Source organism: Salvia splendens, chromosome 4, assembly GCF_004379255.2.
Source record: "Salvia splendens isolate huo1 chromosome 4, SspV2, whole genome shotgun sequence".
In the NCBI taxonomy this organism is placed as follows: Eukaryota; Viridiplantae; Streptophyta; class Magnoliopsida; order Lamiales; family Lamiaceae; genus Salvia; species Salvia splendens.
In genome coordinates this window covers 30,270,551-30,296,047 of record NC_056035.1, presented here as the reverse complement: position 1 = coordinate 30,296,047, position 25,497 = coordinate 30,270,551, and the positions used below count along the sequence as shown (strand labels likewise).

The 25,497-nt window shown below is 34.9% G+C and overlaps 2 protein-coding genes across 2 annotated transcripts; both read right to left on the bottom strand.

The window, feature by feature from the left end:
* Window positions 1-5,188: 5,188 nt before the first annotated feature.
* On the bottom strand, window positions 5,189-6,252 carry LOC121800199 (EG45-like domain containing protein). The gene is made up of 3 exons (XM_042199787.1): window positions 6,111-6,252; window positions 5,461-5,737; window positions 5,189-5,366 (listed from the first exon to the last, which is right to left on the bottom strand). Exons 1-3 carry the CDS (start codon window positions 6,211-6,213, stop codon window positions 5,360-5,362), a joined length of 387 nt encoding a protein of 128 aa, XP_042055721.1. The 5' UTR covers window positions 6,214-6,252; the 3' UTR covers window positions 5,189-5,359.
* Window positions 6,253-9,430: 3,178 nt separating this feature from the next.
* LOC121799403 (EG45-like domain containing protein) lies at window positions 9,431-10,725 on the bottom strand. Its single transcript, XM_042198769.1, has 3 exons — window positions 10,554-10,725; window positions 9,711-9,987; window positions 9,431-9,629 (listed from the first exon to the last, which is right to left on the bottom strand). Exons 1-3 carry the CDS (start codon window positions 10,657-10,659, stop codon window positions 9,623-9,625), a joined length of 390 nt encoding a protein of 129 aa, XP_042054703.1. The 5' UTR covers window positions 10,660-10,725; the 3' UTR covers window positions 9,431-9,622.
* Window positions 10,726-25,497: the final 14,772 nt, after the last annotated feature.

The following is a 25,497-nucleotide window of genomic DNA, read 5'->3' as shown; positions in this document are numbered from 1 at the left end:
GGCCTACATTCGGTTGTTTTGATTAACGGCGAATAACGATTTAGAAATAAAGAAGAGTGAAGTACAATTTAAGAGTGAATACGTGCTCATTTTTTTCCTAGTCGAATAAATTACAATAGATACTTGTCAAGCTATGTCTTAGCTTACAAATATGACAATGAAAATAAAGGAAAAATATACATACAAAATATGACAATGAAAATAAAGGAAAAATATACATAAAAATGTCAAGACGAAGATGTTTTGAATCTATTCTTCTCCCCGAGCCAAACCGCACCACACGCGACCTTATCTCCGACCGGCCGTCGGGCCGAGAGCAGTGAGCCATGGCGCGGGAGGCCGTTTCCAGCCAACTACTCCTTCATCTCTACAAAATACAAAAGATAACAAAGTAAATAAGCTAATTAAGTTGCCAAAAAAACTAGCAGCCAAATTAAGTAAGGAAGGAGACAATACTAACTTTTGTAATGGAGAACAAAGGATAGGTTGCTGCAAGCTCCTGCACTCTCCATCAGCCCATAACCGAAATCTGCCACGAGCCAGAAACTCTGCAGGTCCTCAATTAACAACCCTGCATCCCTCTTCTTGTGCACCTGCCACAAGAAACAAGTTCCATTTATTAACTAAAGTACTAGGTACACACATGGAGCCAAGTTGCAGTTGAAGTTGCTGCAGAAAGAAAACAAGGCATATAGCAGCTCAAGTTAATGCTGCACAAGTACACAAGTTTGGCTATAAAAACCATCTCCACAGTCCACACCACCTATGAACACTCCTACACACCTTGAAATTTCCAGCAACATAGTGAGCTTGAGAGCAAGAAAGCTTGAATTCTAGGAGCAGAAAATTAAGGACGGTAACTACATTTCAGAGGTAACACTCTTTCCCCACACGATAGAAACATGAGAGCATGAACACATGAAAACCAATAGGCGCAGCATATTAGGTTTTCAAGAGCATAACCAATTTTTTTTTCACAAAGGAATACCCCTGGAACAGCATGCTAAGTTTTCCCTTCCTTCTCAAGTTACTAAGTTAATGGCTTCAAACTATTCAAGAATCTTTAAATCACAATGCTCAGCCAAATGTTCACAGCTGGAACAAAAGGTCCTCTTTTAGGTCAATAACAACAACCCTTCTCAAGCACTAATCTGATGAATAAATTTTAGCCAAGAAGAAACCAAATCTTTATCCCCCCCTTCAACAAATAACGATCCTCCATAAATCACTGCCCAAAGAGAATTTGTTAGCTAATGAACCAGATAGTGAGGGTTTTGAGACTTAGCTTTATGGCCGATTGGCGGGTGGTGGCTGTCTCGGCGGTGCATCTAGATGACGCCGGTTGATACATTGGCGGTCGGAACAGCAGCTCGACGGAGGGCAGACGATGCTGGCGGAGCGGAGCCGTGTGCGTAGAGAGAGAGAGAGAGGCGATGCCTCCTCTCCTTCTCCGACGGCGCGACGCCAGTGGTGACGAGCGACGGAGTGAGGGACTGGAAATTAGCAGCGACCTCGGACGCCGCTCCCGGGCAAGGACGGAAACGAGACCGGCGAGGACACCTCCGTGGCGGGCGATGGGGCATAGTCGCGAAGGACAGACGCCTTCGCCGAGAGAGGAAGAGAATCAGGGAGGCGACGCCTCCTCTTGCTCTTCGGCGACCACGCGAAACCACCGAGCTGCACGCCGACAGTGGCGACGGGAAGGAGGTGACGGGAGGAAGATGAGAAAGCTAGGGTTCCTACTTCCTATCTAAATTGGGGATTTTGAAAATGAGAAGGAAGGAGGGAAGGGGAAGGGGGGGGGGATTGTTTTGATTGAAGTGGGGAAGGGAGTTGACCGATATTTTTTGGAATAAGGAATTGGGCCATTTCCATTTACAACTTGGGCCAAGAGAATTAATTTGAGGAAGTGTGAGTTGGGCCTCTTTAATTGTCATTATGGACTAAGAATTTAATTGAGTAATGGGCTGCCCTTTTAATAGAAATTATTTATGGAGTTTGGGCCACCAACTAAAATAAAAGTATGGGCTAAGAATTTAATTAAATCATGGCCCCTCCTAAGTCGTTCGAAAACCTAAAGACAAGAAACGGTACGCTGATTAATTCCGAAATAATGGATAAATCCTGGATTCATTTCATGCTTGAATAATTCGCATAGGCGATAATGATCTATTTGTTAAGTGAATAATTTGTAAGCCTCCATATAAATAAATCGTCTGATATAATTAATGTTCAATGGACTTAGAAATTTTTCTAGAAAAAAAAATTCGAAAAAGAAATAGAAATGATCACTCGCTTAGGAATGCATACACGTTAAGTAGTTAGCTCTTAAGCCTGACTTAGGTATTTTATTTTCTAAAGGGACGTCGTCGCACGTTGAGTGAGACCAAGTCGAGGGACTTTCAATTAAGGAATTAAGCTCTGAGGTGGGCATTCTTTTCAATATGGGATTTTGTATTAAAATGTGAATATGTTTGAATATGTTGTCATGCCATGATTTGTTTTACGATTACCTATATACTTTGCTATGCCTATCATGTTAAATCGAATTCGGGCCCCAGTAAGGCCGTAAACCCTACTCGGACTAGTGTACACATATGGGGACTGTGTGCTAGCTTTCTAGTTGGTCGGTCCAGTGACCATCGTGGAATGTGACCAAATTCCTGATTCACATACGTCCAGATATGGTATTTATGTTTATGTGATTGCGCAATCAATTTTATGAAACAAAAAGAATTTAGTGACTTGGGCCCTTTAAATAAAAACCCTGTATTCACTCAACTATGGATGACAAATTAAATAGAACTGTTTTTGGCACTGTGCTCACTGAGTATATCAAGTACTCAGCCCTGCATGTTTCTTTTCTAACGTGCAGGCTGAACGTGATTGATGCGACGAAGGTGTTGGGGAAGAGGCCGTTAATAAGTAGTTAGGTAGTCCAAAGTAGAATGTCTTTATACATACTATTTTGTCTTGGAACCTTCCGCTGCATTTAAATGTTGTTATTGGAAAACTATGAATTTGGTTTCGATACTCTGATTATGACTTGACTCTGTACCCATTCGCCTTCGAGACTATTCCCTCGAGTTAATTATTTCTTTTATGATGAGTTCATGATTGATGAGATTATTTTAGTTGCGAAATAGGTACTCTCACTAGTACTAGGAAGTTGTGGTCGTGACTATGATGGTCACAGTGATGGGGCCGTTGCGACATGTCTGTGGCACCGTATTCTGTATCTCTGTCCGCAAGCTGCACGATTATTGAACAGTGCAGGATTTGCAGCTGCTACCATCTGGCCTTTGTCTTGGAACCCGTAGCATGATTATGCTGCAATAATCAAATTTAAATTAAAATCAAAATTAATTATTTAATACTAGTACTATATATAATTTTGATTGTGATTTGATTATTTTTTATTTATAATTTGTAGTTTTTAATTTTAAAAAATAATTGAATCACAATTAAAATTAAATTTAGCTCCAACTTAATTTTATATATATTTAACAATTTTATAATATTTTTATTCTAATTATTTATTTTCTAAAAGTTTAAAATAAGATAGAGAAAGAAAATTTGACATAAAATGAAAAATATCATTTATCAAACACTCAAATTATAAGAAAATATTTTGCCCAATGCTAAAGATATAGATAAAATATCATATCCAGTGCCTAGATATCCATATTAATGAAAGTCCAAAAATTCCCACCGTGTCCCGGAGGTATTTTTGGTGTAAAAATTTTGATGAACAGTAAAAACAAGTACCACAAATTGATTAAACCTTAGTCTAGGAACTACCCATATTTTAAAGTCCAGGCACTATTATATTGGCTTGCAAAACTGAAAATTTAGGGACCATATGCGTTGTTTACTCTTAATATAACTTAGAGAAAGAGAGAGAAAGGAGTGTCTTATGAACGAGAGGAGGGCCGTAGTAAGTGGCGGTTCCAGAAATAGCAGATGCCATGGAGATTATGGAAGCTGCAGCAAATGCAAACATAATCATTTTTGCCAAAGCCATTTTTGAATTAGATCGTATTTCTTAGTATATCACTGCAAATTTGTTTGAGCTTGGTTATTTTGCATATTCCCATGGAAATGTGGTCTATTTATAGAAGAATGTTAATATTGATGTTCAAATAGATAACCAGTGCATAGTAAAATAGTCAAATTAACTTGTTTCGTCATTTACATATGTATTGATGACGATCTAATAATAGAGATAGAGTAAAATTAATTAAAAAATTCGTGATCTTCGTAGTAGTTTATTATCAACATCTCCAATTTTTTCAGGGCCAATAATTATTTTTTAAACTATGAAATATTTGTATTAAAATTATTATGTTTTATATACGACGTGTACTAAATCTATTGAAATCTCATCTACCTTTGGATTATCAAGTATGTAAATATTTATTCGTTAAACATAAATTGATTTTTATCGGTCATGTTACTAAACACTCCCTCAATGGTCATGTTACTAAATACCTCCTCTATTTCTTTTTAATAGAGACACTTTATTTTAACACAGAGATAAAGAATAGTATGTTAAGTGGATGGTGAATAAAGTAATAGAAAGTATTATTTTTTTGTTAAAAATAAAAATTGAGTCAATTATTTTAGAACTTTTTAAAATAAAAAAATGAGTCAATTAATATAGAATGAAGGGAGTAATTTAATTGTACATGCTAATTTATTCTCTTGTTTACATAGACGTAGGAAACTATTGGACAAGACATTAAACGTCACGGGTAGTAAATATGTGGACCAAATAAATTCGAAGGCTATTACATCAACGTTTGGGACATATATCTACACGGTATTTGAGACTTTTATTTCGCAAATTAGTTCGCAAATTAGTTCTATCCCAACATTTGAAATGTAAAACCTGTATTTGAAATGATTCATCACAAGGTTTAAAATATCTTTTGTTGTTTGTAGATAATTGTACATGTATTAATTTTTCAAAACTTTCCATAAGCAAAAGTCCAATTTCAGAAATCCAACAAAATTCTTGGTCCCAAACCTTATTCATTTTCATATATCTTCTAATTAACCAATTTTCCGCAAAAGTCCTTGACCTAAAAACATCCCATTAAAACCCTTTCTACACCCATCAAAATCATAAGTAAAGAAAAGTAGACAAAGAGAGGAGGACATCATCTTTCATAGGACATTCACCATATATATAATAAATTTTTTATTCCAAATAAAGTTACTAGTACATCATTTTCCAATAGGCCAGTATATATATCCCAGCCATGTATTGAACAAGAAGTTATAGTAATAAAACATTGTAGGAAGAAAATGATCTATATATAAATAAGATGTTATTTTTTCCATCCTTGAAGCAAAATCAAACCCTGCAATATCATGACATAGACATAATCAGTACTGTTAAATCTAATTAACCAAGTTAAATAAATTAAAGAGATTAAAAAGAAAATAGAAGCTAACCGGTTATATTCAATCCTGATCCTTCCTGCGGCAGGGTCCGCAATTTGGTTGAAAGCTTGCTCAGAGAGATCGATCTGGTCGGCCGCGCAACCCGGGCAGAGATCAACGATGGTCACAGTGATGGGGCCGTTGCGGCATGGCTGAGGCACCCCTTGGTTGGTGGGCCCGGTGCACTGGACAGTGTATCTATCCCCGCAGGCTGCACGATTGTTGAACAGCGCGGGATTTGCAGCTGCTACCATCGTACCTCTGTCTTCGAACCCGTAGCATGATGATGCTGCAGTTAATGAAGAGAGAGTAAAGTAAGACAGGGAAAAAAGTAAAGAGGATGTTGTTTCTATTTTAGGAAACGTTTTATATTTAATTGGACAACGAAAAAAAACGTTTAATTCTTAATGGGACATAATACGTAGAACTACAGACACGCCGGTAGAGAAAAAGATAGAGAGTTTATATATAGGGTTGTGATATAGACAGAACTAATTGCTAGTGTTGAACTATCGAACCAAAATATAGTTCATTATTAGATAACATATAGTTCATTTTAAGATCATTTTAGTTCAATCTTTCTACAATGAAGTAAAACGATCGAATAATGAAGTACGTATAAAATGAAGTAAAATGATCTATTCATAAGTGTGTGATCTTACGGACTATCGGGCTGTAGTATGTTGCGGTTCCAGCGATGGCGGATGCCATGGAAACTATGCTAGCTGCAACAAGTGCTACCATTACTATTCTTGCAAAACCCATTTTTTGTTTGAGTTGTAGATGTGATCCTGATGAGGATTTGAGCTAGTTGGTTTGGTTACACATTTTGTTGCAAATGTGGGTCTATTTATACAAGGAAGGTTATGCAATTTCGTTAGAAATCGGCGCACGTTATTGTTATTGTCGTTGTCGATGACTTTTCTCAATGGATGAGTTGATTTTGTTAGGCTAATAGTAAGAAATATTCTAATTTGTTTCGTGATGACTACGGCCACAATTTATTCTCTAATAAATCACCAACTCTTTTAGTCGTGACTACTAAATTCATCGCGGCGTGTGTGTCGACTAACATGTAGAAATGGATCACTCACATCCTTAAAAAGAGGGGATTAATTAAGAATATATAAATGAGACGGGATTATTAAAAAATCCATGTGAGATAAGAATGAGGATTTTCAACAAGCCCCGACACGTGTAGGCTCCAACATCAGACTTCCACACGCGCAAACCACAAGATGAACATCGACATAGGCATGCTCTGATACCATGTTGAATGATCCACTCATGCATCCCCTTAAAATGTCTTATAAGAATGAATGATTATCTAATAATATATAGTATAATACGAGATAAGATCGCTACCAAGTCGATATGATAAGAGAATGGTGTTAGAAAATTGAAATAATTTGCAAAGAAAATATTTGTTTCAATCCAAATTGCCTAGCTAATTACATCATGTCTCAAATGCCACATAAGTTTATGTATGATTACATATGTGGCATGTAGGTGTGCAAACGGTTCAAAAACCGCCGGTTCCGGTTCAGAACCGGCGGTTCACGGTTCACCATTTCCATGAACCGAAACCGCCCGCCAAGGTCCCGGCAGTTCCAATTCCGGTTCCGGTTCGAAATCGCCGGTTTTTTACCGAAACTGCCGGTTCGGTGGTTCAAATTTTTTTTCTTCTCGTTTTAGTGTTTATTTCAACGAGACTACAAGTCACAAGTCACAACTTATAAGTTACAATTTACACTTAATGTTGGACTTGAGCCTTTGGGTTGAAAGAGAGTGTATTGGATGATTCTCTTTTATAGCTACATGTTCTTAGATGTGTATTGGATAAAACTCCTTATTTATAACTACATGATTTATCTCCTTCATCTTTGTTTATATTAGTTTATATCTTAACTATCTTCTATTATTACAACTTAACAACAAATATAATTAAATAAAGTATTGTTCTTTAATTCTTTATCATTATCGATTTGTTCGTGTATAAGTTTATGTGTATGTTAACTAATAAATACCATTATACACATTAAGAGAATAATTATTATACAAATTGTATTACTCAATATGAATAATTATTTATCTATATACAAATCATATTACTCAATAATTGTTTATTCTTATCTATCAAGAATATATTCACAAATAATAATTTTATTTATATAAATTATACTACATCTATTAGAATAACAACTATTATACAAAATCATACTATTAGTCTACTACTAATATATAAATATATAAACTATATTATACCACTAAACAAATCATTCTTTAGTTATCTATTTTTATCATTATTATACCAATTATATTAATTGTTATTTTTTCACATTTTAATCAATATATTGAGAAAAATTAGCACCATACTTACATTTAAATACAATTATTTGAACACGTTCACATTCTATAAATATACAAATTATTAGCAACATGCAACATTCAAATTTAATTAAACTATTCTAGTTGATGCTAGTATTATCTATAAATTTGTCTTAGAAAAAGAATCATAACAAAAATAAAGATAAAGTTAGTGAATAATAAAATGTAGTAAAAAATAAAGAAAAGTAGAAAACAAAAGAAAGTTTTGTATCCCACATTGGAAAAAGATAAATGAATGATCTAAACATGTAGTTATAAAAGAAAATACTTCAACATATTTTGTCTCACACTGAAAATGAAAGAAAAAATATTCAAGGATGTCTCTATAAAAGTGAAACAACCAAGAATGGTTTCTTAGAATTCTTAAAAGTGAGCACATTTAAATCCAATTATTATTATTAGTTGAACACACCCACATTCTATAAATATACAAATTATGAGCAACATGCAATATTCAAATTTAATTGAACTATTCTATTTGATTCTATTATTATCTATAAATTGGTATTAGAAAATGAATCATAACGAAAATAAAGATAAAGTTAGTGAATAATAAAATGTAGTAAAAAATAAAGAAAAGTAGAAAACAAAAGAAAGTTTTGTATCCCACATTGGAAAAAGATGAATGAATGATCTAAACATGTAGTTATACAAGAAAATATTTCAACATATTTTGTCCCACATTAAAAGTGAAACACAAAATATTCAAGGATGTCTCTATAAAAGAGAAATAACCAAGAATGGTTCTTAGAATCATATGCCCAACAAATAAATAAGGGCTATTATGAAATTATTGTATCTATTTATTTGTGAAAATTGATTTTTATATATAAAAGTTGATTTTTATAAATAATAATTTTTTTAATGTTATGAACCGGCGAACCGCCGGTTCCGGTTCGCGATATTTCTAAACCTGAACCGGCCCGCTTGAACCGCCAGCGCCGGTTCCGGTTCATGAACCGGCGGTTCCGAACTGCCGGTTAACCGACGGTCCGGTTCGGATTGTGCATGTCTAGCTGCATGAATTTAAATTATAGTAGGAAAAATTCATTATGGGAAATTTTACAATGAAAAAAAATTACTAATATTTCCGGCCATATTGAAAGGTATGTGAAATAGTAGTATCTTTTTACTAAAGTTTGTAATTTAAGTGAATACCTCATTCTTCCATAAAAATCGTCTTATTTTATTATTATGGGATATCCATGAAACACAATCTCGTTTCAAAAATGATATTTTCTTTATTTATCTTTTCTCTTTCTCTTACTTTCTCTCATTTCTCTTACTTTTTTCTTTTCTCATATTTTATCTACTTTTTCTCTAATAATATCTCTTTTATTTTATTTTATTTTTTATTAAAATTTGTGACATCCATCCAAATTAATGAAAATGAAAAATATGAATAAACTATTTTTGTGGGATAGAGAAAGTATGAATTGGGATTTTAAACTATGAATTTGTAAGTTCTATCCAAATTAACGAATAATCTTAGTTGACAGTATTTAAAAGAATGACGAAAGTAAATCTCACAATTAAATTAAACAACAAAAATTATAATCTTAATTTTAGATAAAGAGACTAGTAAAAGTGGTCATTATAATCAAAGGCCAACCCTGCCGTTTATTCTACAAGTCTAGTAAAATAAACACAAAGGGTTATTTTATAATGTATTAATATTATCACCAGGAACATACACTTTATTGGGGATGAAATTATATGAGTACATATTAGTAGATCTTATTATTGGTAACTGAAATAAGCATTCTTCAATTCCCAGCTCATAAATTCAAACCCTGCAATATTATTAACCAATGTTAGCCAACAGAAATAAATTATGAAAAATTAAAAGTGAGGATATATTTAGTAGTGATCACCGGGTATAATCAATTCGGATTCTTCCCGCGTTAGGGTCTGCAATAGCTTTGAAAGCTTCCTGAGAGAGATCGATCTGGTTGGCGCCGCAACCCGGGCAGAGATCAACGATGGTCACAGTGATGGGGCCGTTGCGGCATGGTTGCGGCACCCCTAGGTTGGTGGCTCCGGTGCACCGTATTATGTATCTATTCCCGCAAGCTGCACGATTGTTGAACAGTGCAGGATTTGCAGCTGCTACCATCACGCCTTTGTCTTGGTACCCGTAGCATGATGATGCTGCAGTAATCAAATTTAAATTAAAATTAAAATCAAAATTAAATATGTAATACTATAATTTGATTGTGATTCGATTATTTTTTAAATTTTGAATTTTAATATTAAAAAATAATTGAATCACAATCAAAATTAAATTTAGCTATAACTTATTTTTTTATATATTTAAGAATTTTATAATATTTTTATTTTAATTATTTATTTTCTAAAGGTTTAATAAGAGAAAAAGAAAATTTAACATAAAGTGACTGAAAAAGTGAAATGAAAACTACTACTGCTATCATTTATCAAACCCTCAAACTATCATATCCAGTGCCTTATGCCTAGATATCTATTTTTATGAAAGTTCAAAAATGTCCTACATGTCTTGGAGATATTTTTAGTGTAAAAATTGTGATGAATAGTAAAAACAAGTACCGCAAATGTGATTACACATTAGTCTAGGAACTATCCATAATATTTTTAAAGTCAAGGCACTATTGACGTGCAAAACAGAAAGTTCAGGGACCATTTGCGTTGTTCACTCTTAATATAATTTAGAGAAAGAGAGAGAAAAAGGAGTGTCTTACGAACGAGAGGAGGGCCGTAGTAAGTGGCTGTTCCAGAAATAGCAGATGCCATGGAGAATATGGAAGCTGCAGCAAATGCAAACATAATCATTTTTGCTAAAGCCATTTTTAAATTAGATCGTAATTCTTATATCACTGAAAATTTGTTTGGGTTTGGTTATCTTGCATATTCCTATGGAAATGTGGTCTATTTATAGCAGAATGTTAGTATTGATGTTCACTTAGATAATCAGTGCATAGTGAACTAGTCAAATTAACTTGTTTCGTCATTTGCATTATTACATATGTATTGATGACGATCTAATAATAGACTAAAATTAATTTGAAAAAAATATTGTTTCGTGATCTTCGCAGTTTATTATCAACTTCACCATTTTGTTCATGGGCAAATAATAGTTATTTTCAAAATTATCAAATATTTGTAATAAAATTATTATGTTTATATACTACGTGTATAAATTCAAAATATCAAAATATTGTTACCCCACTTCCCAATAAATCGTACTAGTATATTTATAAATGGCATAATAATTTTTAATCCTAAAAAAATAATCTTAGTTCTGGAAATTACTAATTTTAATAGTTCATATAAATAGATAGGAATGCGAATGACAAAACTGGGGTTAAAAAGTTTTCTTAAATAGAAAATTTTCTAATTTTTATAGGTAAACTAAAATGAAAAAAAGATGACTGATATTTTATAAAAAAAATGAATAATATTTAATCGGGACTAATTTTCATGGACGGGAGAGTATTATATTAGTTGTGCAATTGATTAAATTCTAATATTATCAAATATAATTGATATTATAACTTAATTAAATGATTTGTTAGCAAATTTTATTTTTTTATTGCCAATTCATTGAATTTTCTGTTGGTATATTAATTCAATTGAAAAAATTAATTAATTAAATCAACTTTTGATATATGTTAACTCAATTGAAACAAATAAAAAACACAACTGCAGTTCGCAATTATTTTGAATTTCTTTTAGTATAAATTAGTTCAATTGAAATAAGGCAATTAATTTCAATTTTCTCTTGGCATATTAATTCAATTGAAAAAACTTCATCACCATTTTGTGTATGCGGAATATAACTACAACATTTTTATCTATAGACAATATCTAAATCAGCTAGTTAAAAAAAAAAATTCATTCGTCCCACCACTGTTGATCAATTTCCTTTTTTAACAAATCTTTAAACCTCTCTTACTTTATTTCATCTCTCTTTCTTACTTTATTCTCACTTTATCTCTCATACTTTTTCCGCTCTCATATTTTATTCTCTCAACGTTAACTCAATATATATCATTTTTTTAAATTTCGTGCCAAAAAAAATCCATCACTTGTGATAGGACGAATGAAGTAGTAAATAGTTAAAGTGAATAGGGACTAAAATATGTAAAGAATAATATAGATATATAAGACTATTCTCTAACGCTTCTCAACTTTAACTATATTTATTATCATTTCTTTTCCAAATGAGTGCAAAAGAAAAACCTTAGGATGGAGAGAATATTATTATTGGGATTTTTGATTTATCATGAAAATAAAAAATGTAATCGAAGAAGTAATTAAGATCATTAAAGTGGTGGAATTTATTTTGTCCCAGATTAATTCAATTGTAACACGTGGTCCATTTGAGTGCGTTATATCTAACTTATATGGAAAAAAATTCCGCAGCCGTGCCATAAATTTCCACCGGTATTAATTGTTAATAGACAAAATTCACACGAAATTTAATGAAAAATTGATGAATGAAGATAAAGCCAAGTGAGTTCGAATAATATGTATACCTCTAAAATAAAAATGTTTACATGTAAAAATTTTCAAATAATTTAAATAATCCAAGTACAGAAAAGAAGCCCCTGTAGGACTATATATGTACGAATGATTTTACTATGCACACACTAGTGATTATTATTTCTTATATTCAATTTGGTGTGAAATATTCACATGATATATTATGATTCGGATTTATGATTTATAAAGAAAAAATTAAAATAAAATGAAGAAGATGTAATTAAGGTTACGCGAGTATGGAATTTATTTTGTGACATATTCATTAACTTTAAGACGAGGCAATTTGGAAGTCTTGTGGAAAAATCTGCAGCAGCTGTACCACACAGAATTTTATTGATAATTGATCATTGATTATATATATACACGCAAACATTCAAGTCAAGTTAAAATTAATTCTAATTGTGTTAAATTTTCATAGAAAATAGGGTTACCAGGCTTGACCACACTCTATTCTTTCTTAGTTTACTATTCAAGGCTATTAATATCTAGTCCGCCTATACTGCGAAAGTTCAACATGTTACTTGTATCACAAAGTTAAGAAGAAGAAGTAGATTTTCTTTTATGGAGTATCTAATATAGGAAGATAATCGGGTGGTGATCGATTACTAACTAATTAGTAATTTTAAATTAAGATTAATTATTAGTCATTAGATTGAGAGATTTAGTGATTGAAATAATGCCAAGTGAATTATATTAAATAATGCCAAGTGAATTATATATTAAGTTTAAATAATTACTCCCTCCGTCCTAAAAAATTGACAAATTTTTAAATGACACAGATTTTAATGTGCAATTAGTATAACAAAAGAGGGATGTGAAAAAGTAAGAGAGAGGAAAAAGGTAGTGAAATAAGTGTTAGTGGATTGTGGAGTCCTCCTTATAAATGATGTGTAAGATTATTATTTGTTGAAAAACTTTCCATATTTTGACTTTGCCTAATTTTAGGAGACGACCCAAAATAGTAAAACTAGTTTTTTTAGGACGGATGGAGTATTAAATAAACTTAAGTAGTATTAATGTCAGTTTTCGTATATATTGATACCAGATTTTATATTAATAAATGCATCAAAAAATTTAAATATAATGCATGTACAATATTGATAAAACTATTGATATTTTCGGGTACTTCTGTTGAAATTATCATGTCATTGTGTTAATATTTGTAATACACTATGTTGATATAAAAAACCATGAAAATTATTATATTAATAGATTGACTATCTTACATTTTTGTTGATATTTTGTTTACTATATATTGAAATCCGTGAATTTAATCTCCTCCGGTACAGGATTGGTGTTAGTTATAGATTAAAGTATTAAATGTATTTTAACATGACCCAGGAGATGATCAATTCGTTATTACTAATTCTTAATCCATAATTAGAAACCAAATCTTAACCATTAATTTTAACACAGTATATGAAAAACATTAAATTAGAATCAAATTTCATATGAATTAGTTCAATGTACTAAATAAATGATTTGGATTAAATTGATTCATTCAAATTCAATTCCTTAGATTCAAATCAACCGAATTTGAAATCAAATATAGTTCCAATTTCATAATATCAAATTGATCCTAAAAAAATCAGTCCGTATATCTAATAAAAGCGTGGTTAGATTGTAACTTGTAAGAACGGTTTTACTATTGCTAAAAATCGCCACCATATTGTTTATGAGGAAAATAACTAGTACTAGTACTATCTTTGTTGGGTAGGCCCAAACATACTTTACTTAGTAATTATGTATCCTTTTGCTTTATATCATTTTGTACTCTCTTCGTTCGCCATTAGGAGTTTCATTTGAGTTCGGCATGAATTTTTTTTTAAAAAAAGAGTGAGTGAGAGAAGATAGTGGAATGTGGGACCCATTTTTATATTACTCCCCATGTCCGCCATTAGGAGTCCTTATTTACTTTTACGCATTGTTTGGTAGCAATGTTATAGTTAGATAATAGGATGTATCCGGGTTTAGGTGTGTTTGGTATCCGGCCCGGACGAAGCCCAATCAAAAGCCTATGTTTCAAGTAGCAATGTAAAACATATCTAGTCCACCTAGTTACTTTTAGGATAATAAAATTTTACTTTATATACACTATATTTTATATACATACATACTTTAATTTTATTTCAATATTATAAATAATTAATGTAATTAATGATGTGCAAAAGCATAGTAAAATAATTAAGAGCTAAACTATAATATAATTATTTATATAATTAATGTACAGTGAGACATGCTAAGTTATGATATATTTGAGTAAGGGAGCATTAAGGTCTTATTGCCACCTTAGTATTAAGTTCCAATTTAATATCAACCATTAGATTAAGATGGTGGACGGATCAGATGCTGGTGAGATGTGTGATTACGCGTTACATTATTAGGTCTAATTGGTACATTATAAGGGTATATCTGTAAACATACAATGAATTACACCTGTTTCAAAATGGCAGGTTCTATAATTAAGCGAGATTTTCATAGAAACCGATTGACATTCCATCTATACTCTCTTTCTCTTTCTCACTCCAAACGTCTCACATCCCTCAACCCACGATCAAAACCCATCCCCCCAATTTCAACCAATTTCTAAACCATAGTCGTCGGAAAACCAAAGTATCATAAGTCTCACGGTCGGTTTTCTCCGTCAAAACACCCGACAGTCGACGATTCTCAGTTTTTGTTGGCCTCCATCCGTGGTCGACGGTGGATTTGCCATCGACAACAAGCTAGGTTTCAATTGCGCCGTGTACGATTGTTGGTAAGAGATGTTCTGAATTTTTCTCCTAAAGAGCGTCACGATTTTCACAAACCTTTGATCGATCTTTCTGTAAATCATCAAATCGTGTTCATTATTGTTAGGTTTCTGTTCATTATTGACGTTTTTAGTTAATTGCTGCTTTAGATTTGCGAATTGGTCAATTGTGTTGAGGAAATAGTTGTATGACCTTATGGTTTTTTTTTAATGGTGGGTGGCTGACAGAGGTTTGAATAGCGACCAAGAATGTCGATGAGAGGAAGACTATTTAAGAGCCAACCCACCCAAAATGCAGGTGAGCAATCTATTGGGTTTCAGTATTCAGAGTTACATGATTTGCCATTTGTATTCATCGATTAGTTATACACTGTGGTAGGCAGTGGTGTACATTATGTCGTTTTTATAATCTACAACTATTGTTTTCATTGTATGTTTTTAATTCTTTTGAACTTACTGTCCAACATGGTTGTGTTTCCATATAAATGGATGTTTACATTACATTTATAAGATACATTATTTATACCGTGGTATACATTACGTCATTCACAGGGCCTATCCACTTCTTAGTGGTGAGTGAAATAATAACTGCATTATATGCCAGTTTTCGTACATTACTGACATGCTACATTATTCATTATTGTTAGCTATAATACAAGCATTATATATACATTTTGGTACAATATTGATCCGTTACATTAATGTTGTGCTAATGATGTGCATTTGTACATTATTTATATTTGACAATCTTGTTGCAGCTATAAAATATGCATTATATTAATTTATTGGTACATTACTGATTTGCATGGGAAAATTATAATACATGTAGGTACATTATTGATCTGCTAATTTGCATTATTTATCTGTAACACAATTGATTATTTTTATACATACATTATATGGGTATATGGTTACATTACTGATCTGTTATATCACTGATGCACCCGTTTAAATTACATAATTTAAGTTAGATATATGAATGTGTTTTGTTGCAATTTAACATGACTCAGTTATGTGGTTATTCTTAGTGTGCATATGTGGACCGGGTTGTTCACTGCCGGAGGAGAGTGATCCGTGCCTGGGTTGAACATTGGAGGACAAGATTGACAAAGACAAGTACCGTGAAGAGGAGGAAATGAGGAGGGTGCAAGGGTTGAACATAGGTGACATGGGTAGAAGTTATATCCATTCTCCAAGGGTTTAGTAGTCCATTGGGATATGATGTAGTACCAACCCAGTAGTACAATGTTTACTAAGGGCAGGGAGTTAGAGTCATTCCTATAGGGTTCAATTATTTATTGTTTGGTGTAGTAGTGCTTGTTGTATTCTTACACATATTAGGTTACATTATTTAGGTTATTTGTTACATTATTTACTAGTGATGTACTACATTATTATGTGTAGTTGTATGCTATATGAGATGAGTTCACTTGTTAAGTTACATTATATGCTTCATTAGAGAACTTTAATTTCACATTTATAATAATCAGTGTATGTGTTTCTGAATAGGTTCAACGAGTGTAGGAATCGATTACGAGGATGACTTTGGCGATGACATGCCCATTACATTAGCGCAACGACTGACTTTAAAGATGTTCAAAGATGTGCTACATTATTATGTGGTGTAGTATGCTTTGATTTGAAACTTTGACCTAACTACTGAAAGCGCAGGTTTGCGTAGGTGTCGTTCAAGCAAAGGGTGTATCCTACTGATCAGGATCAAACAATCCCCTGCTAAGCCTAAAACCTGGTATCAATAATTCCTCAACCCTCTTCTATTGGGTAGTATAGTGAAGGTAGGGGTCGAATCCCACAGAGATGGTGACGGTTGGAGTGATTGTGGTGATATTCTGGAGAGTTTTGGTTAGCTACCACGCTTGGGTTGAGTCTCTACCTAGGCAAGAAATTGAAGGTGGTATCCTACTGGCTAGGAAGTGTGAGAGGATTCTGATATGCAGATGTGTACGTGGACATGGTGAAACATAAATTATTCGAAAAGTAATGGATTTCTATTTTGGGCTAAACAGAATATTAGAAGGTAGTGGTAGTTGTGGTGACTAGGCTGACAGGCCTGCAGGGTACCAGCTGAAAAGGTAGAAAAAGTAAAGGACAAAAGCAAAAGTAACTAAAAAGTAAATGTGGTCCCAAACTTGGATGTGGATGTTATCTTCTTCAACAAACACAAACTAAAATCAGAAAACAAACCAGATTCAGCACCATTAAAACACAGATTAATAACTCATGAACTCAGATCTACAATTAAAACTTCGAATCAAAAGATCGAATACTGAAACTGCAATTATGCTTACGGGTCAACATGCAGGGTGGCAGAAATCACGTAAACTGGGTTTCACACTTAACTAATTCAGATCTAAAATCTAACAGCTATCTAGACTTGCAAACTCAGAGAGATTAACTACAGAAGTTAAAACATGCGATTCCACACTGGAAATTACCATAACAGCTAGATCTAAGCTATCTAGGCAGAAAGAAGTGAAAACAAACATGAATCGATGCTGGAAAACAACTTCATAGCATTTAGAAAACGTTTTGATCACAACCAAGGCTTCAAAATAGGCAAGCAAAAATACTGAAAATGCGAAAGATCCAACGTAGAGAAAACAAGCAAGATTAACTAGAAAGCAAATAAAGATTGTTTTTGCCACTCCGGGTGATGGAACTGCTAACTACGATCGTGCTGACTGGAATGAGAGAATGGAACTCCGGCGAACTGACGATCTTCAAGTGACCATGGCTGTGGCGAGGAACGAAACTCTGGACTGGGCTGAAGGACTGAACTACCGAGAGAATTCTACCTAAGAGTGATGATGATGAATATCCTTTTTTTTCTCTCCAAGTGGCTTCCTTTTATAGGGAGGCTTACCCTTGATTTTAGGGTAAAACCTTGTGGCGAGATGACTTATTTGCCCTTAATTGTGGTTGATCAGTCCCAGCTATCCTTCTTCTCCATATCGAGCCATTTTTGCATGTATACTGGTCAGTACGTAATCGTTCTGACGCCCTTTTCACCTGAAGTATCTGAAGCTTTGCCTACTGGCTAGAACACTCAACCTGCACACTTTGAGCAACTATTTTGTAGATATAATCAATTACGCACATCATGCTGACCAGTAACCAAGGCATAGAATACGATTTATCAAACTGCTCACACTTACCACATGCTTGTCCTCAAGCGTGAAGAACAAACATGAAGAAGTAAGTCGAATTCTAGCCTAGTTACTCCCCTAACCGACTCTATCCTACCCTAGACTCTAACTATGACGCAAAGAAAAAAGAACACATAACAAAGACAAACACATAAAAGAAAAACTAAAACACTTAGACACATTAACACAGTAATTGGGCTATATTTTCAACCATCCCTCCCCTCGGGATCAGGTGCAATCCGGCCTTCGACAGCCTTGAACTTCCGCCGCCCCCCTTTTCTCTCCCAGTCAGTATATCCGTTTGTCAGGATCGCCCACACCTCTCGGCTAAACACTAGGTTCACTCAGTCACTCATACCTCACCAGGAATGTTAGGACTGCATTTCTCTAAATATGCTCAACCACGATTGCTTCGGACTTAGATCTCACGTGTAGCTACTGAAGGGCTTAAAGGTTTGTAACGGGGCTATTGGTTTGTAATGTTTTGGGGTGGATGTTCCTAAGGCTCTAGGTTCAAAATTTCTGCTTTATTGAGGTGGGGGAACTATGTGCATTTGGGCTCTTGGTTGTTGCTTCTCTTGGCTGGCGCTTCTGGCTATGATCTCCAACTGGTCAGTAGCTTCTTGTGGCTTTGCCACCCTTATTCCTTCTCTTTCTTTTTTGTGGTCAAGTTTTCTGACCATTTTTCTTCATATTCTTCTTTTTTTTTCTTTTTTTCCTTTGTGGCTTCGCCACCCTTATACCTTTTTCTTCTTTTTTTGTGGACCTGGGATAACTCCCTGGTCGATTTTCTTCCAAACTTTCTTGCCCAACTGGATTCTGCTCTCTTGTACACCTTCTGGCCAGTAAGCTCCAATCGTCTCATGCCTTGCACACACAATCCCAGTGGCTAGGGGAGTATATCTGGGTACAAAGAGTTAAGAAAATGGGTTCTAAAGGTGGTTTTTTTTTGGGGGGGTGGGGGGGTTTCCAACTGCCTTCAGTGTTCGCTACTCGTGGTCACTTCATCTCAGGTAGTTCGTGGTAGCCACTCTTTTCTTTTCAAAATATGTGGAAAGTGGTTTCACTTTAAGCTTATAACTCACATTTTAAGAGGGCTTTCGTGTTTGGCTCTAAGGATGGGCTTTTCCCTCATACTTGCGTCATCTATCCTGGCTAGGTACTAAGGGGGGTGGTTTCTATTTTCCAGCATGTCGTATCTCCCTCAATTCCCCTCACCGTCAGCTCAGGACAATTGAGTTTTAAGCCCAATCAACACACAAAAGAAAAAAACTAGACCTAACAAGACATTAACACAAACCCAAACTTCACATATACGCATGTCATACTGGCTAGTGCAATCCCCCTCCCACTTCACACGTGTCTGCCCCAGATGAGGCTGTGAAGTGGAAAAAGGTAATGGCCAGTATGGCCGACACCCAGACATACCAAAACACAACAAAACATACTTATACCAAAAACTTCTCGCACTTAGACTATACAATAGGCTAAGTGGGGGAGTTACAAATCAACAGAAACCAACAAAAACAAAACAACTATATACACAACTCCTCACACTTAGACCATGTAATGGGCTAAGTGTGGGCCAACATGCTTACGAAAAATAATAAACAAGTAAACACAGAAAACATGCGCCAAAGAGACAAACCCTTTACTTCTCACACTTAGACTATTAAATAGGCTAAGTGTTAGAAATGGGGTTTGCGCACAAACACAAATTATACTACCTAAACAAATAAAGTACGAAAAACTAAAAACTGAAAATAAAAAGAAAACTAACTGGTCAGGTGGGGTGGTGGTCATTTGTTCCTCCTGCTCCTTCGCGGGGCAGGTTGTGGTGCAGGTGGTTCTTCCAGTTGCTCCTCCTCACTCTCGGATTGCTTGTTCCCAGATTCTGCCGACTCTTCGGCATCTTCTTCCTCTTGTTCCGCCTCTTGTTTCTGCTCTGCTTCTTTCGTCTCGGTTAATACCTCCTCTGATACTCGTGGTTCATTAGTTCGGCCTCCATGGCCACTCGGTCCAACATCTTCCTCTTGTCTTCCTTGTGCTATCATCATCAATATCTCGTCTATCACGGACGTCATCCTGGTCATTTCTGCTATCATCCGGTGGTTTTCCTCTCCTATCCTGGTAACAATCGTCTCCAAAGCCTCTTGCTTCTGACTCTGCCTCGTCTGTCCTGCAGACTCCTTCAGGATCCCTTCCATTACTGATGCTAACCGTGTCATTTCTGATCTCATCTGTCTGTTTTCCTCCGCTATCTCGTCCACAGCCTTCTCTAGCCTTTCCTGTCTCTGCTCCTGATGTTGTGTTCCCGGATGTGCTGCAGATCTCCCAGTCGGTATAGCTTCTTCTCCCATTGAGTAGAAATGTGGTACGCCCTGCCTCATGTAAACGGTGTTCGTTCGGACGAACAAAGGTGTATCAAAAAGACCAGGAGGATCCACCATGATCTGGTCGGCTAAGTCTTCGGCCTCTGTGATGATGATGTTGTTTCTGACGAACACTCCCAAGATATGGCAAAGAGTGAGGTTCCTCGCTGGGTGGGTGGCAATTAGATGGCATTGGTAGGCGGTCCAAAAACCCAGATGCAACTTCCTTCCATGCTTGGCGCACCAGAGAAGATATAACTCTGTCATCGATGTCCTAACAGCGGAGTTCAATTGCCCCAACAAATTGAAATCCAGGTAAAGCTGGACTAGGCGTAGGATTGGATTGTTGAAATGAACGGAGCGGGAAATAGTGGACTGGAATTGCCCTACATCAGGGTGAGTAAGTTCCTCCCAGGCTTTCTGGGGCTCAAATTCCACATGTCTGCGGGGAATTCCCCGCTCCCTACTTCTCCACTGAGGCCCTATGGCCTCCTCTAAACTGCACATTCCCAGACGCACGGTCCACTCAATCAAGCTCATCCGTATCTCTCCGCCAAACAGCCTAAAACTGATACATTCCTCATCTAGATCAGTGGTGACATTAAACCTAAAGGTCGTGAAAAACTCCTTCGCTAATCTAACCGGGACACTCGGATCCCCATTCTCCAACAACCACTCAAAACCTAACGCGTGCAAATAATAGAGAAACTGCTCGCGGGCAACATAATCTCTTTAAATTAGAATCTTGATTAAACAAATTATACATTCTAATTTACCACAAGTTACATAATTATTCTAAGTTTAGGATTTTAAACCAAATTTATAAATTACTTGTGCATCAAGAAATGAAATGAAAACACGAAAAACGAAACAACGAGATGACAAAAACCGCGGCCCAAACCCTAGCTAGGGTTTCGGGCACCGTCAGCTGCTGAGGCTGCCGCTACCGCCTGGAACCACCGCGAGGGGCCGCTGCAAGCAACGATTAGCCGCTGCAGCGACATCGGAGGCCCACGCCCCCAGATCCATCGAAACAGTTCCGACCCGCCTCCAGCGCCGCCGCCTAGTCGAGTCGTTGCCTGCAACGCCGTCAGGAGCCATCCTCGGTGACGGTCAGTCGCTGCAGTAGCCGCCGGAGGCACACGCCGTCGGATCTTATCAAGGCAGATCCGACGCGCCGCCACCTGCCGATGCTCCCACTGGACTGGAGCTCTCCGCTGGATGACGACCAAGGCCGGCCGCCACCCCTCAGCTCCTCCGTCGATGCATTTTTCCGGGGGCGTGAAGCTAGGGTTTTTCGAAACCCTAGTTTCAATTTTTTTTGGTATTTCGATTTTAATTAGCTCGATTCATCACGGTCGCTTCGCTTGACCGCGATCTTAAATCTTAATTAATCGTTTCTCAACTGTAACAATCTTTTACGTTCACACCAATATGCACATTTAAATTTCAAGCTTTTAGCAATTTAAACATAAAACTATAGATCTATGAATACTTGTTTAGATCTAGAATATTCTTGTGAAAAACTTGAATAAAATTCAAAATTCAATATTCTTTCATCGATCCTAGTATTCAACCATGGACCACTTTCTTTCTAGATTCAAAAATATATATTCACTTAAGCACATACATATATGTAATCATTCAAACATATAATCTAGTATATATTACTTAGAATATATAGATCCAATGATGTTCATCATAGATCTAGAATAATTTGTAGATCTTAGGATTTAAATCCAATAATCTCAATATTCAATCATCGATCTAAAACATCATATTATAGATCCGAAAATAATATCAAGAAAAATATAGATCCAACACATATTATAAACATATAACATGTAATTGCATTATTTTTGAAAATCCCTAGTTTTTACACTACAATTTTTGAAAAATTAAATTAATCAAATACATAATCAGAGCCTAAAAATTGGCTCTGATATCAATTGTTGGGACTACCGCAGCGGAAGACACGAAAAACAAACAGGTCCTTACGGATCTATTTAGGTGATTATGCAATCGATTCCAATTTCATGCAATTAAACTAGATCGATAGATTAACACATCAAATAAACACGTAAACATGCAATTTGATGTAGATTCGATTGTTACCTCTTGATCCATCAAAGGATTGGCGTTGCTAGCTGCACCACCCGGAGATCCTTGATTTATCGATCATGAATCTTCCATACTATTCCCATGTCCTTGATTATTCATCCGTGTGAGCGGATCTCGAAGAAACAAATAAAAGTGATGTGAGATCTAGGAAATCCAACACAAAACACGAGATTATCCTGATCTAATCCTATGAATTAGGATAGAACAAGAACAAAACAAGAACCCTATTCTCCCACGTGCTAGGCACGAAAACAGAGGCAAAAGAGGGAAAGAGAGAACGCCTATGATGGCGGCTAGAGTTAGAGTTTTGGAGTTGTGAATTGTGTAAGGTGCATACTAGGGTTTCCATCTCATTCACTATTTATAAGAAGACTTGTTGGGCTAGAATGGGGATCCATGGATGATGGAATGATTTAGATGTTGGGCTCACCCATTAGATGAATATCTAATTAAATCAAATGACCCATAATTTAATATATTATCAATGGAATATTATTTTGTTCCACTAAAGAATAATATTGCACTCCCATCTAAATCACCAAATTACAAATAACTTGGGTCCATTTTATTTTATAATATTTCCCGCATTTAAGATTATCTTAATCCATCAATTTAATTCTTTTGTTTGCTACGTGACTTGGATTATATTAATTCTCCAAGGAGTTTTTCTCGTTTGAAACTTCATTTATTATTCATGGAATAAAATTCCAACTGCGCAGATTTATGAATAATAAATTCCTTTTTCAAACACCTCTTGGGGATTTAACCATTGGGGATTCCTTATTCAACTACTACCGCCCAAGATATCATGTTTGAGTTACGTACAAACTCTCTCATATTGATAAGTCAAAGTGGCGTCTGATTAAATAAACAATATTGATATTAATTTCATAGACTAGAAAATACTAAAATTTCTGAAATATATTCTTTCAGTAAATAGCAATAAAAAATTCATTTCGTATTAGATTCTTTCAATGCTTTACCACACCGGTGTTACTAATCACTTCTTAGGTAAGGGAGAATTATCACAAACACCGCAACCGTACCAATAGGTAGACAAAGCTTATCTAGGTTGTGAATACGTTTTTCTTCTTACTAGATCTAGCCAAGTCCCCTACTGGAAAACTCATGAGGAATCATCGAATTTCCCTACTTTGACCTTCTTAGTAAGAAGCATTAGACTTGTTTTTATATTTTATTAAATAAACCATTATATTATATTATTTATTCTCATAATTAGGTAAACAAGTGGATGTGGCGTTTCTCGTATACATGCACAAGCTGACTGTACAAAGGCATGTACGCTCGAAACATCTTTTAGTATACAAACACCAACATAGCCAAACAGATAGGTATTTCGTAAAAGCAAAACATGGCATGACAAACATGTATAGAAAATTTCACATATTTATGCTGAAAGTCACATTTTGAAAAGAATGCCCACCTCGAAGCTATTTCCCTTAGTCGAAAAGTCCTTCAATTTGGTCTTAAACGACATGCGAACATTAGAAAATAAGAATAGTACTTAATTAGACTCAAGAAGTTAAGTGCGTGGTCATTTTAGTGTTCTTGGATCGTTTTAGTGTTCTCGGATCGTGAATGCATTCCTAAGTGCGTGGTCATTTTAGTGTCCATTGAGTTCACCAAGTAGTGGCTTGACAAAACCAGTTTTCAGTAAAAATATATTTCAACACCTGTCCACTGAGTACACCAAGTACTCCGCCCTGCATATGTATTAGAAATGTGCAGGTTGGGTAGTGATGAAGGCGGGCGGTGTTGAGCACATGCGATGAAGATCCTTCGATAGAATAGTACTTGGATGCATCGTGTGTCCATACACGATGTCATTTGCTCTTGACTCTTCCGCTGCAACGTAAAAGTCGAGACTTTATTCTCTTGTATCATGCACTCTGATTTATATTCTGAGAGTTATTTCAGTTCTTGTTCAGTTGTGCCACAGTTTTCCCCTTTCTTCCCCGCTTCTATCATCCTCCCCAAGTCGCGATCAACCGGACTTTCTATCCTTAGAAAGTGCGGTCGTGACAATTCTCTCTCTCATATTTTATCCATTTTTTCTTTTTTTTTTCTTATACTTTACCAATTTTTTATAAAAATACGTGTCGTCCATAAAAGGACCTTTTTTGTGAACGGAGGGAGTATCATTTTATTGTCGAAATATATAATTTTTGCTAAAAATATCATTTTATGCAAGCAGAATATCAATTATATTGATATCATTTTTATATATACAAAATATCATTTTATAGAACATAATTATTTTATATATGCTGAAAGAATATATTTTATTAAATATAAACATCATTTTTAACAAAAATACTATATTTTATTTATAAAAGATTGGTATTATATTATCATCATAAATATGTGTTATTATGTAATCACATCCCTTTATATATACATTGATTTCTTTGATGACAATTATTCAGTTTTTGTGTTGGATATAAATTAGAATCATTTATTCAGTATTTGTGATGGATATAAATTAGAATTCAAGTCTATGACAACTGGCACAAAATCAGTTTTATGACATTTATTTTAAAATGCAGTATATTATGACATTTATTTTAAATTGCAGTATTTAAATGTGGTAAAAGGTCGGTTTATAGATTGAGTTAGTTGTAATGTCAGCTTATATAAAATATCACAACCTTAATGTAATAGTAGCAATACACTATTTTTCTAGCAGTGTTAACATTGAAAAAAAAAC

Excerpts from the sequence above, each read along its gene's own strand:
- LOC121800199 (XM_042199787.1), bottom strand. The coding sequence starts at position 6,213 with ATGGGTTTTGCAAGAATAGTAATGGTAGCACTTGTTGCAGCTAGCATA. Across the intron at positions 5,738-6,110 it reads ATACTACAGCCCGATAGTCC|CATCATCATGCTACGGGTTC; the intron begins GTAAGATCACAC and ends CATTAACTGCAG.
- LOC121799403 (XM_042198769.1), bottom strand. The coding sequence starts at position 10,659 with ATGGCTTTAGCAAAAATGATTATGTTTGCATTTGCTGCAGCTTCCATA. Across the intron at positions 9,988-10,553 it reads CTACGGCCCTCCTCTCGTTC|CATCATCATGCTACGGGTAC; the intron begins GTAAGACACTCC and ends TGATTACTGCAG.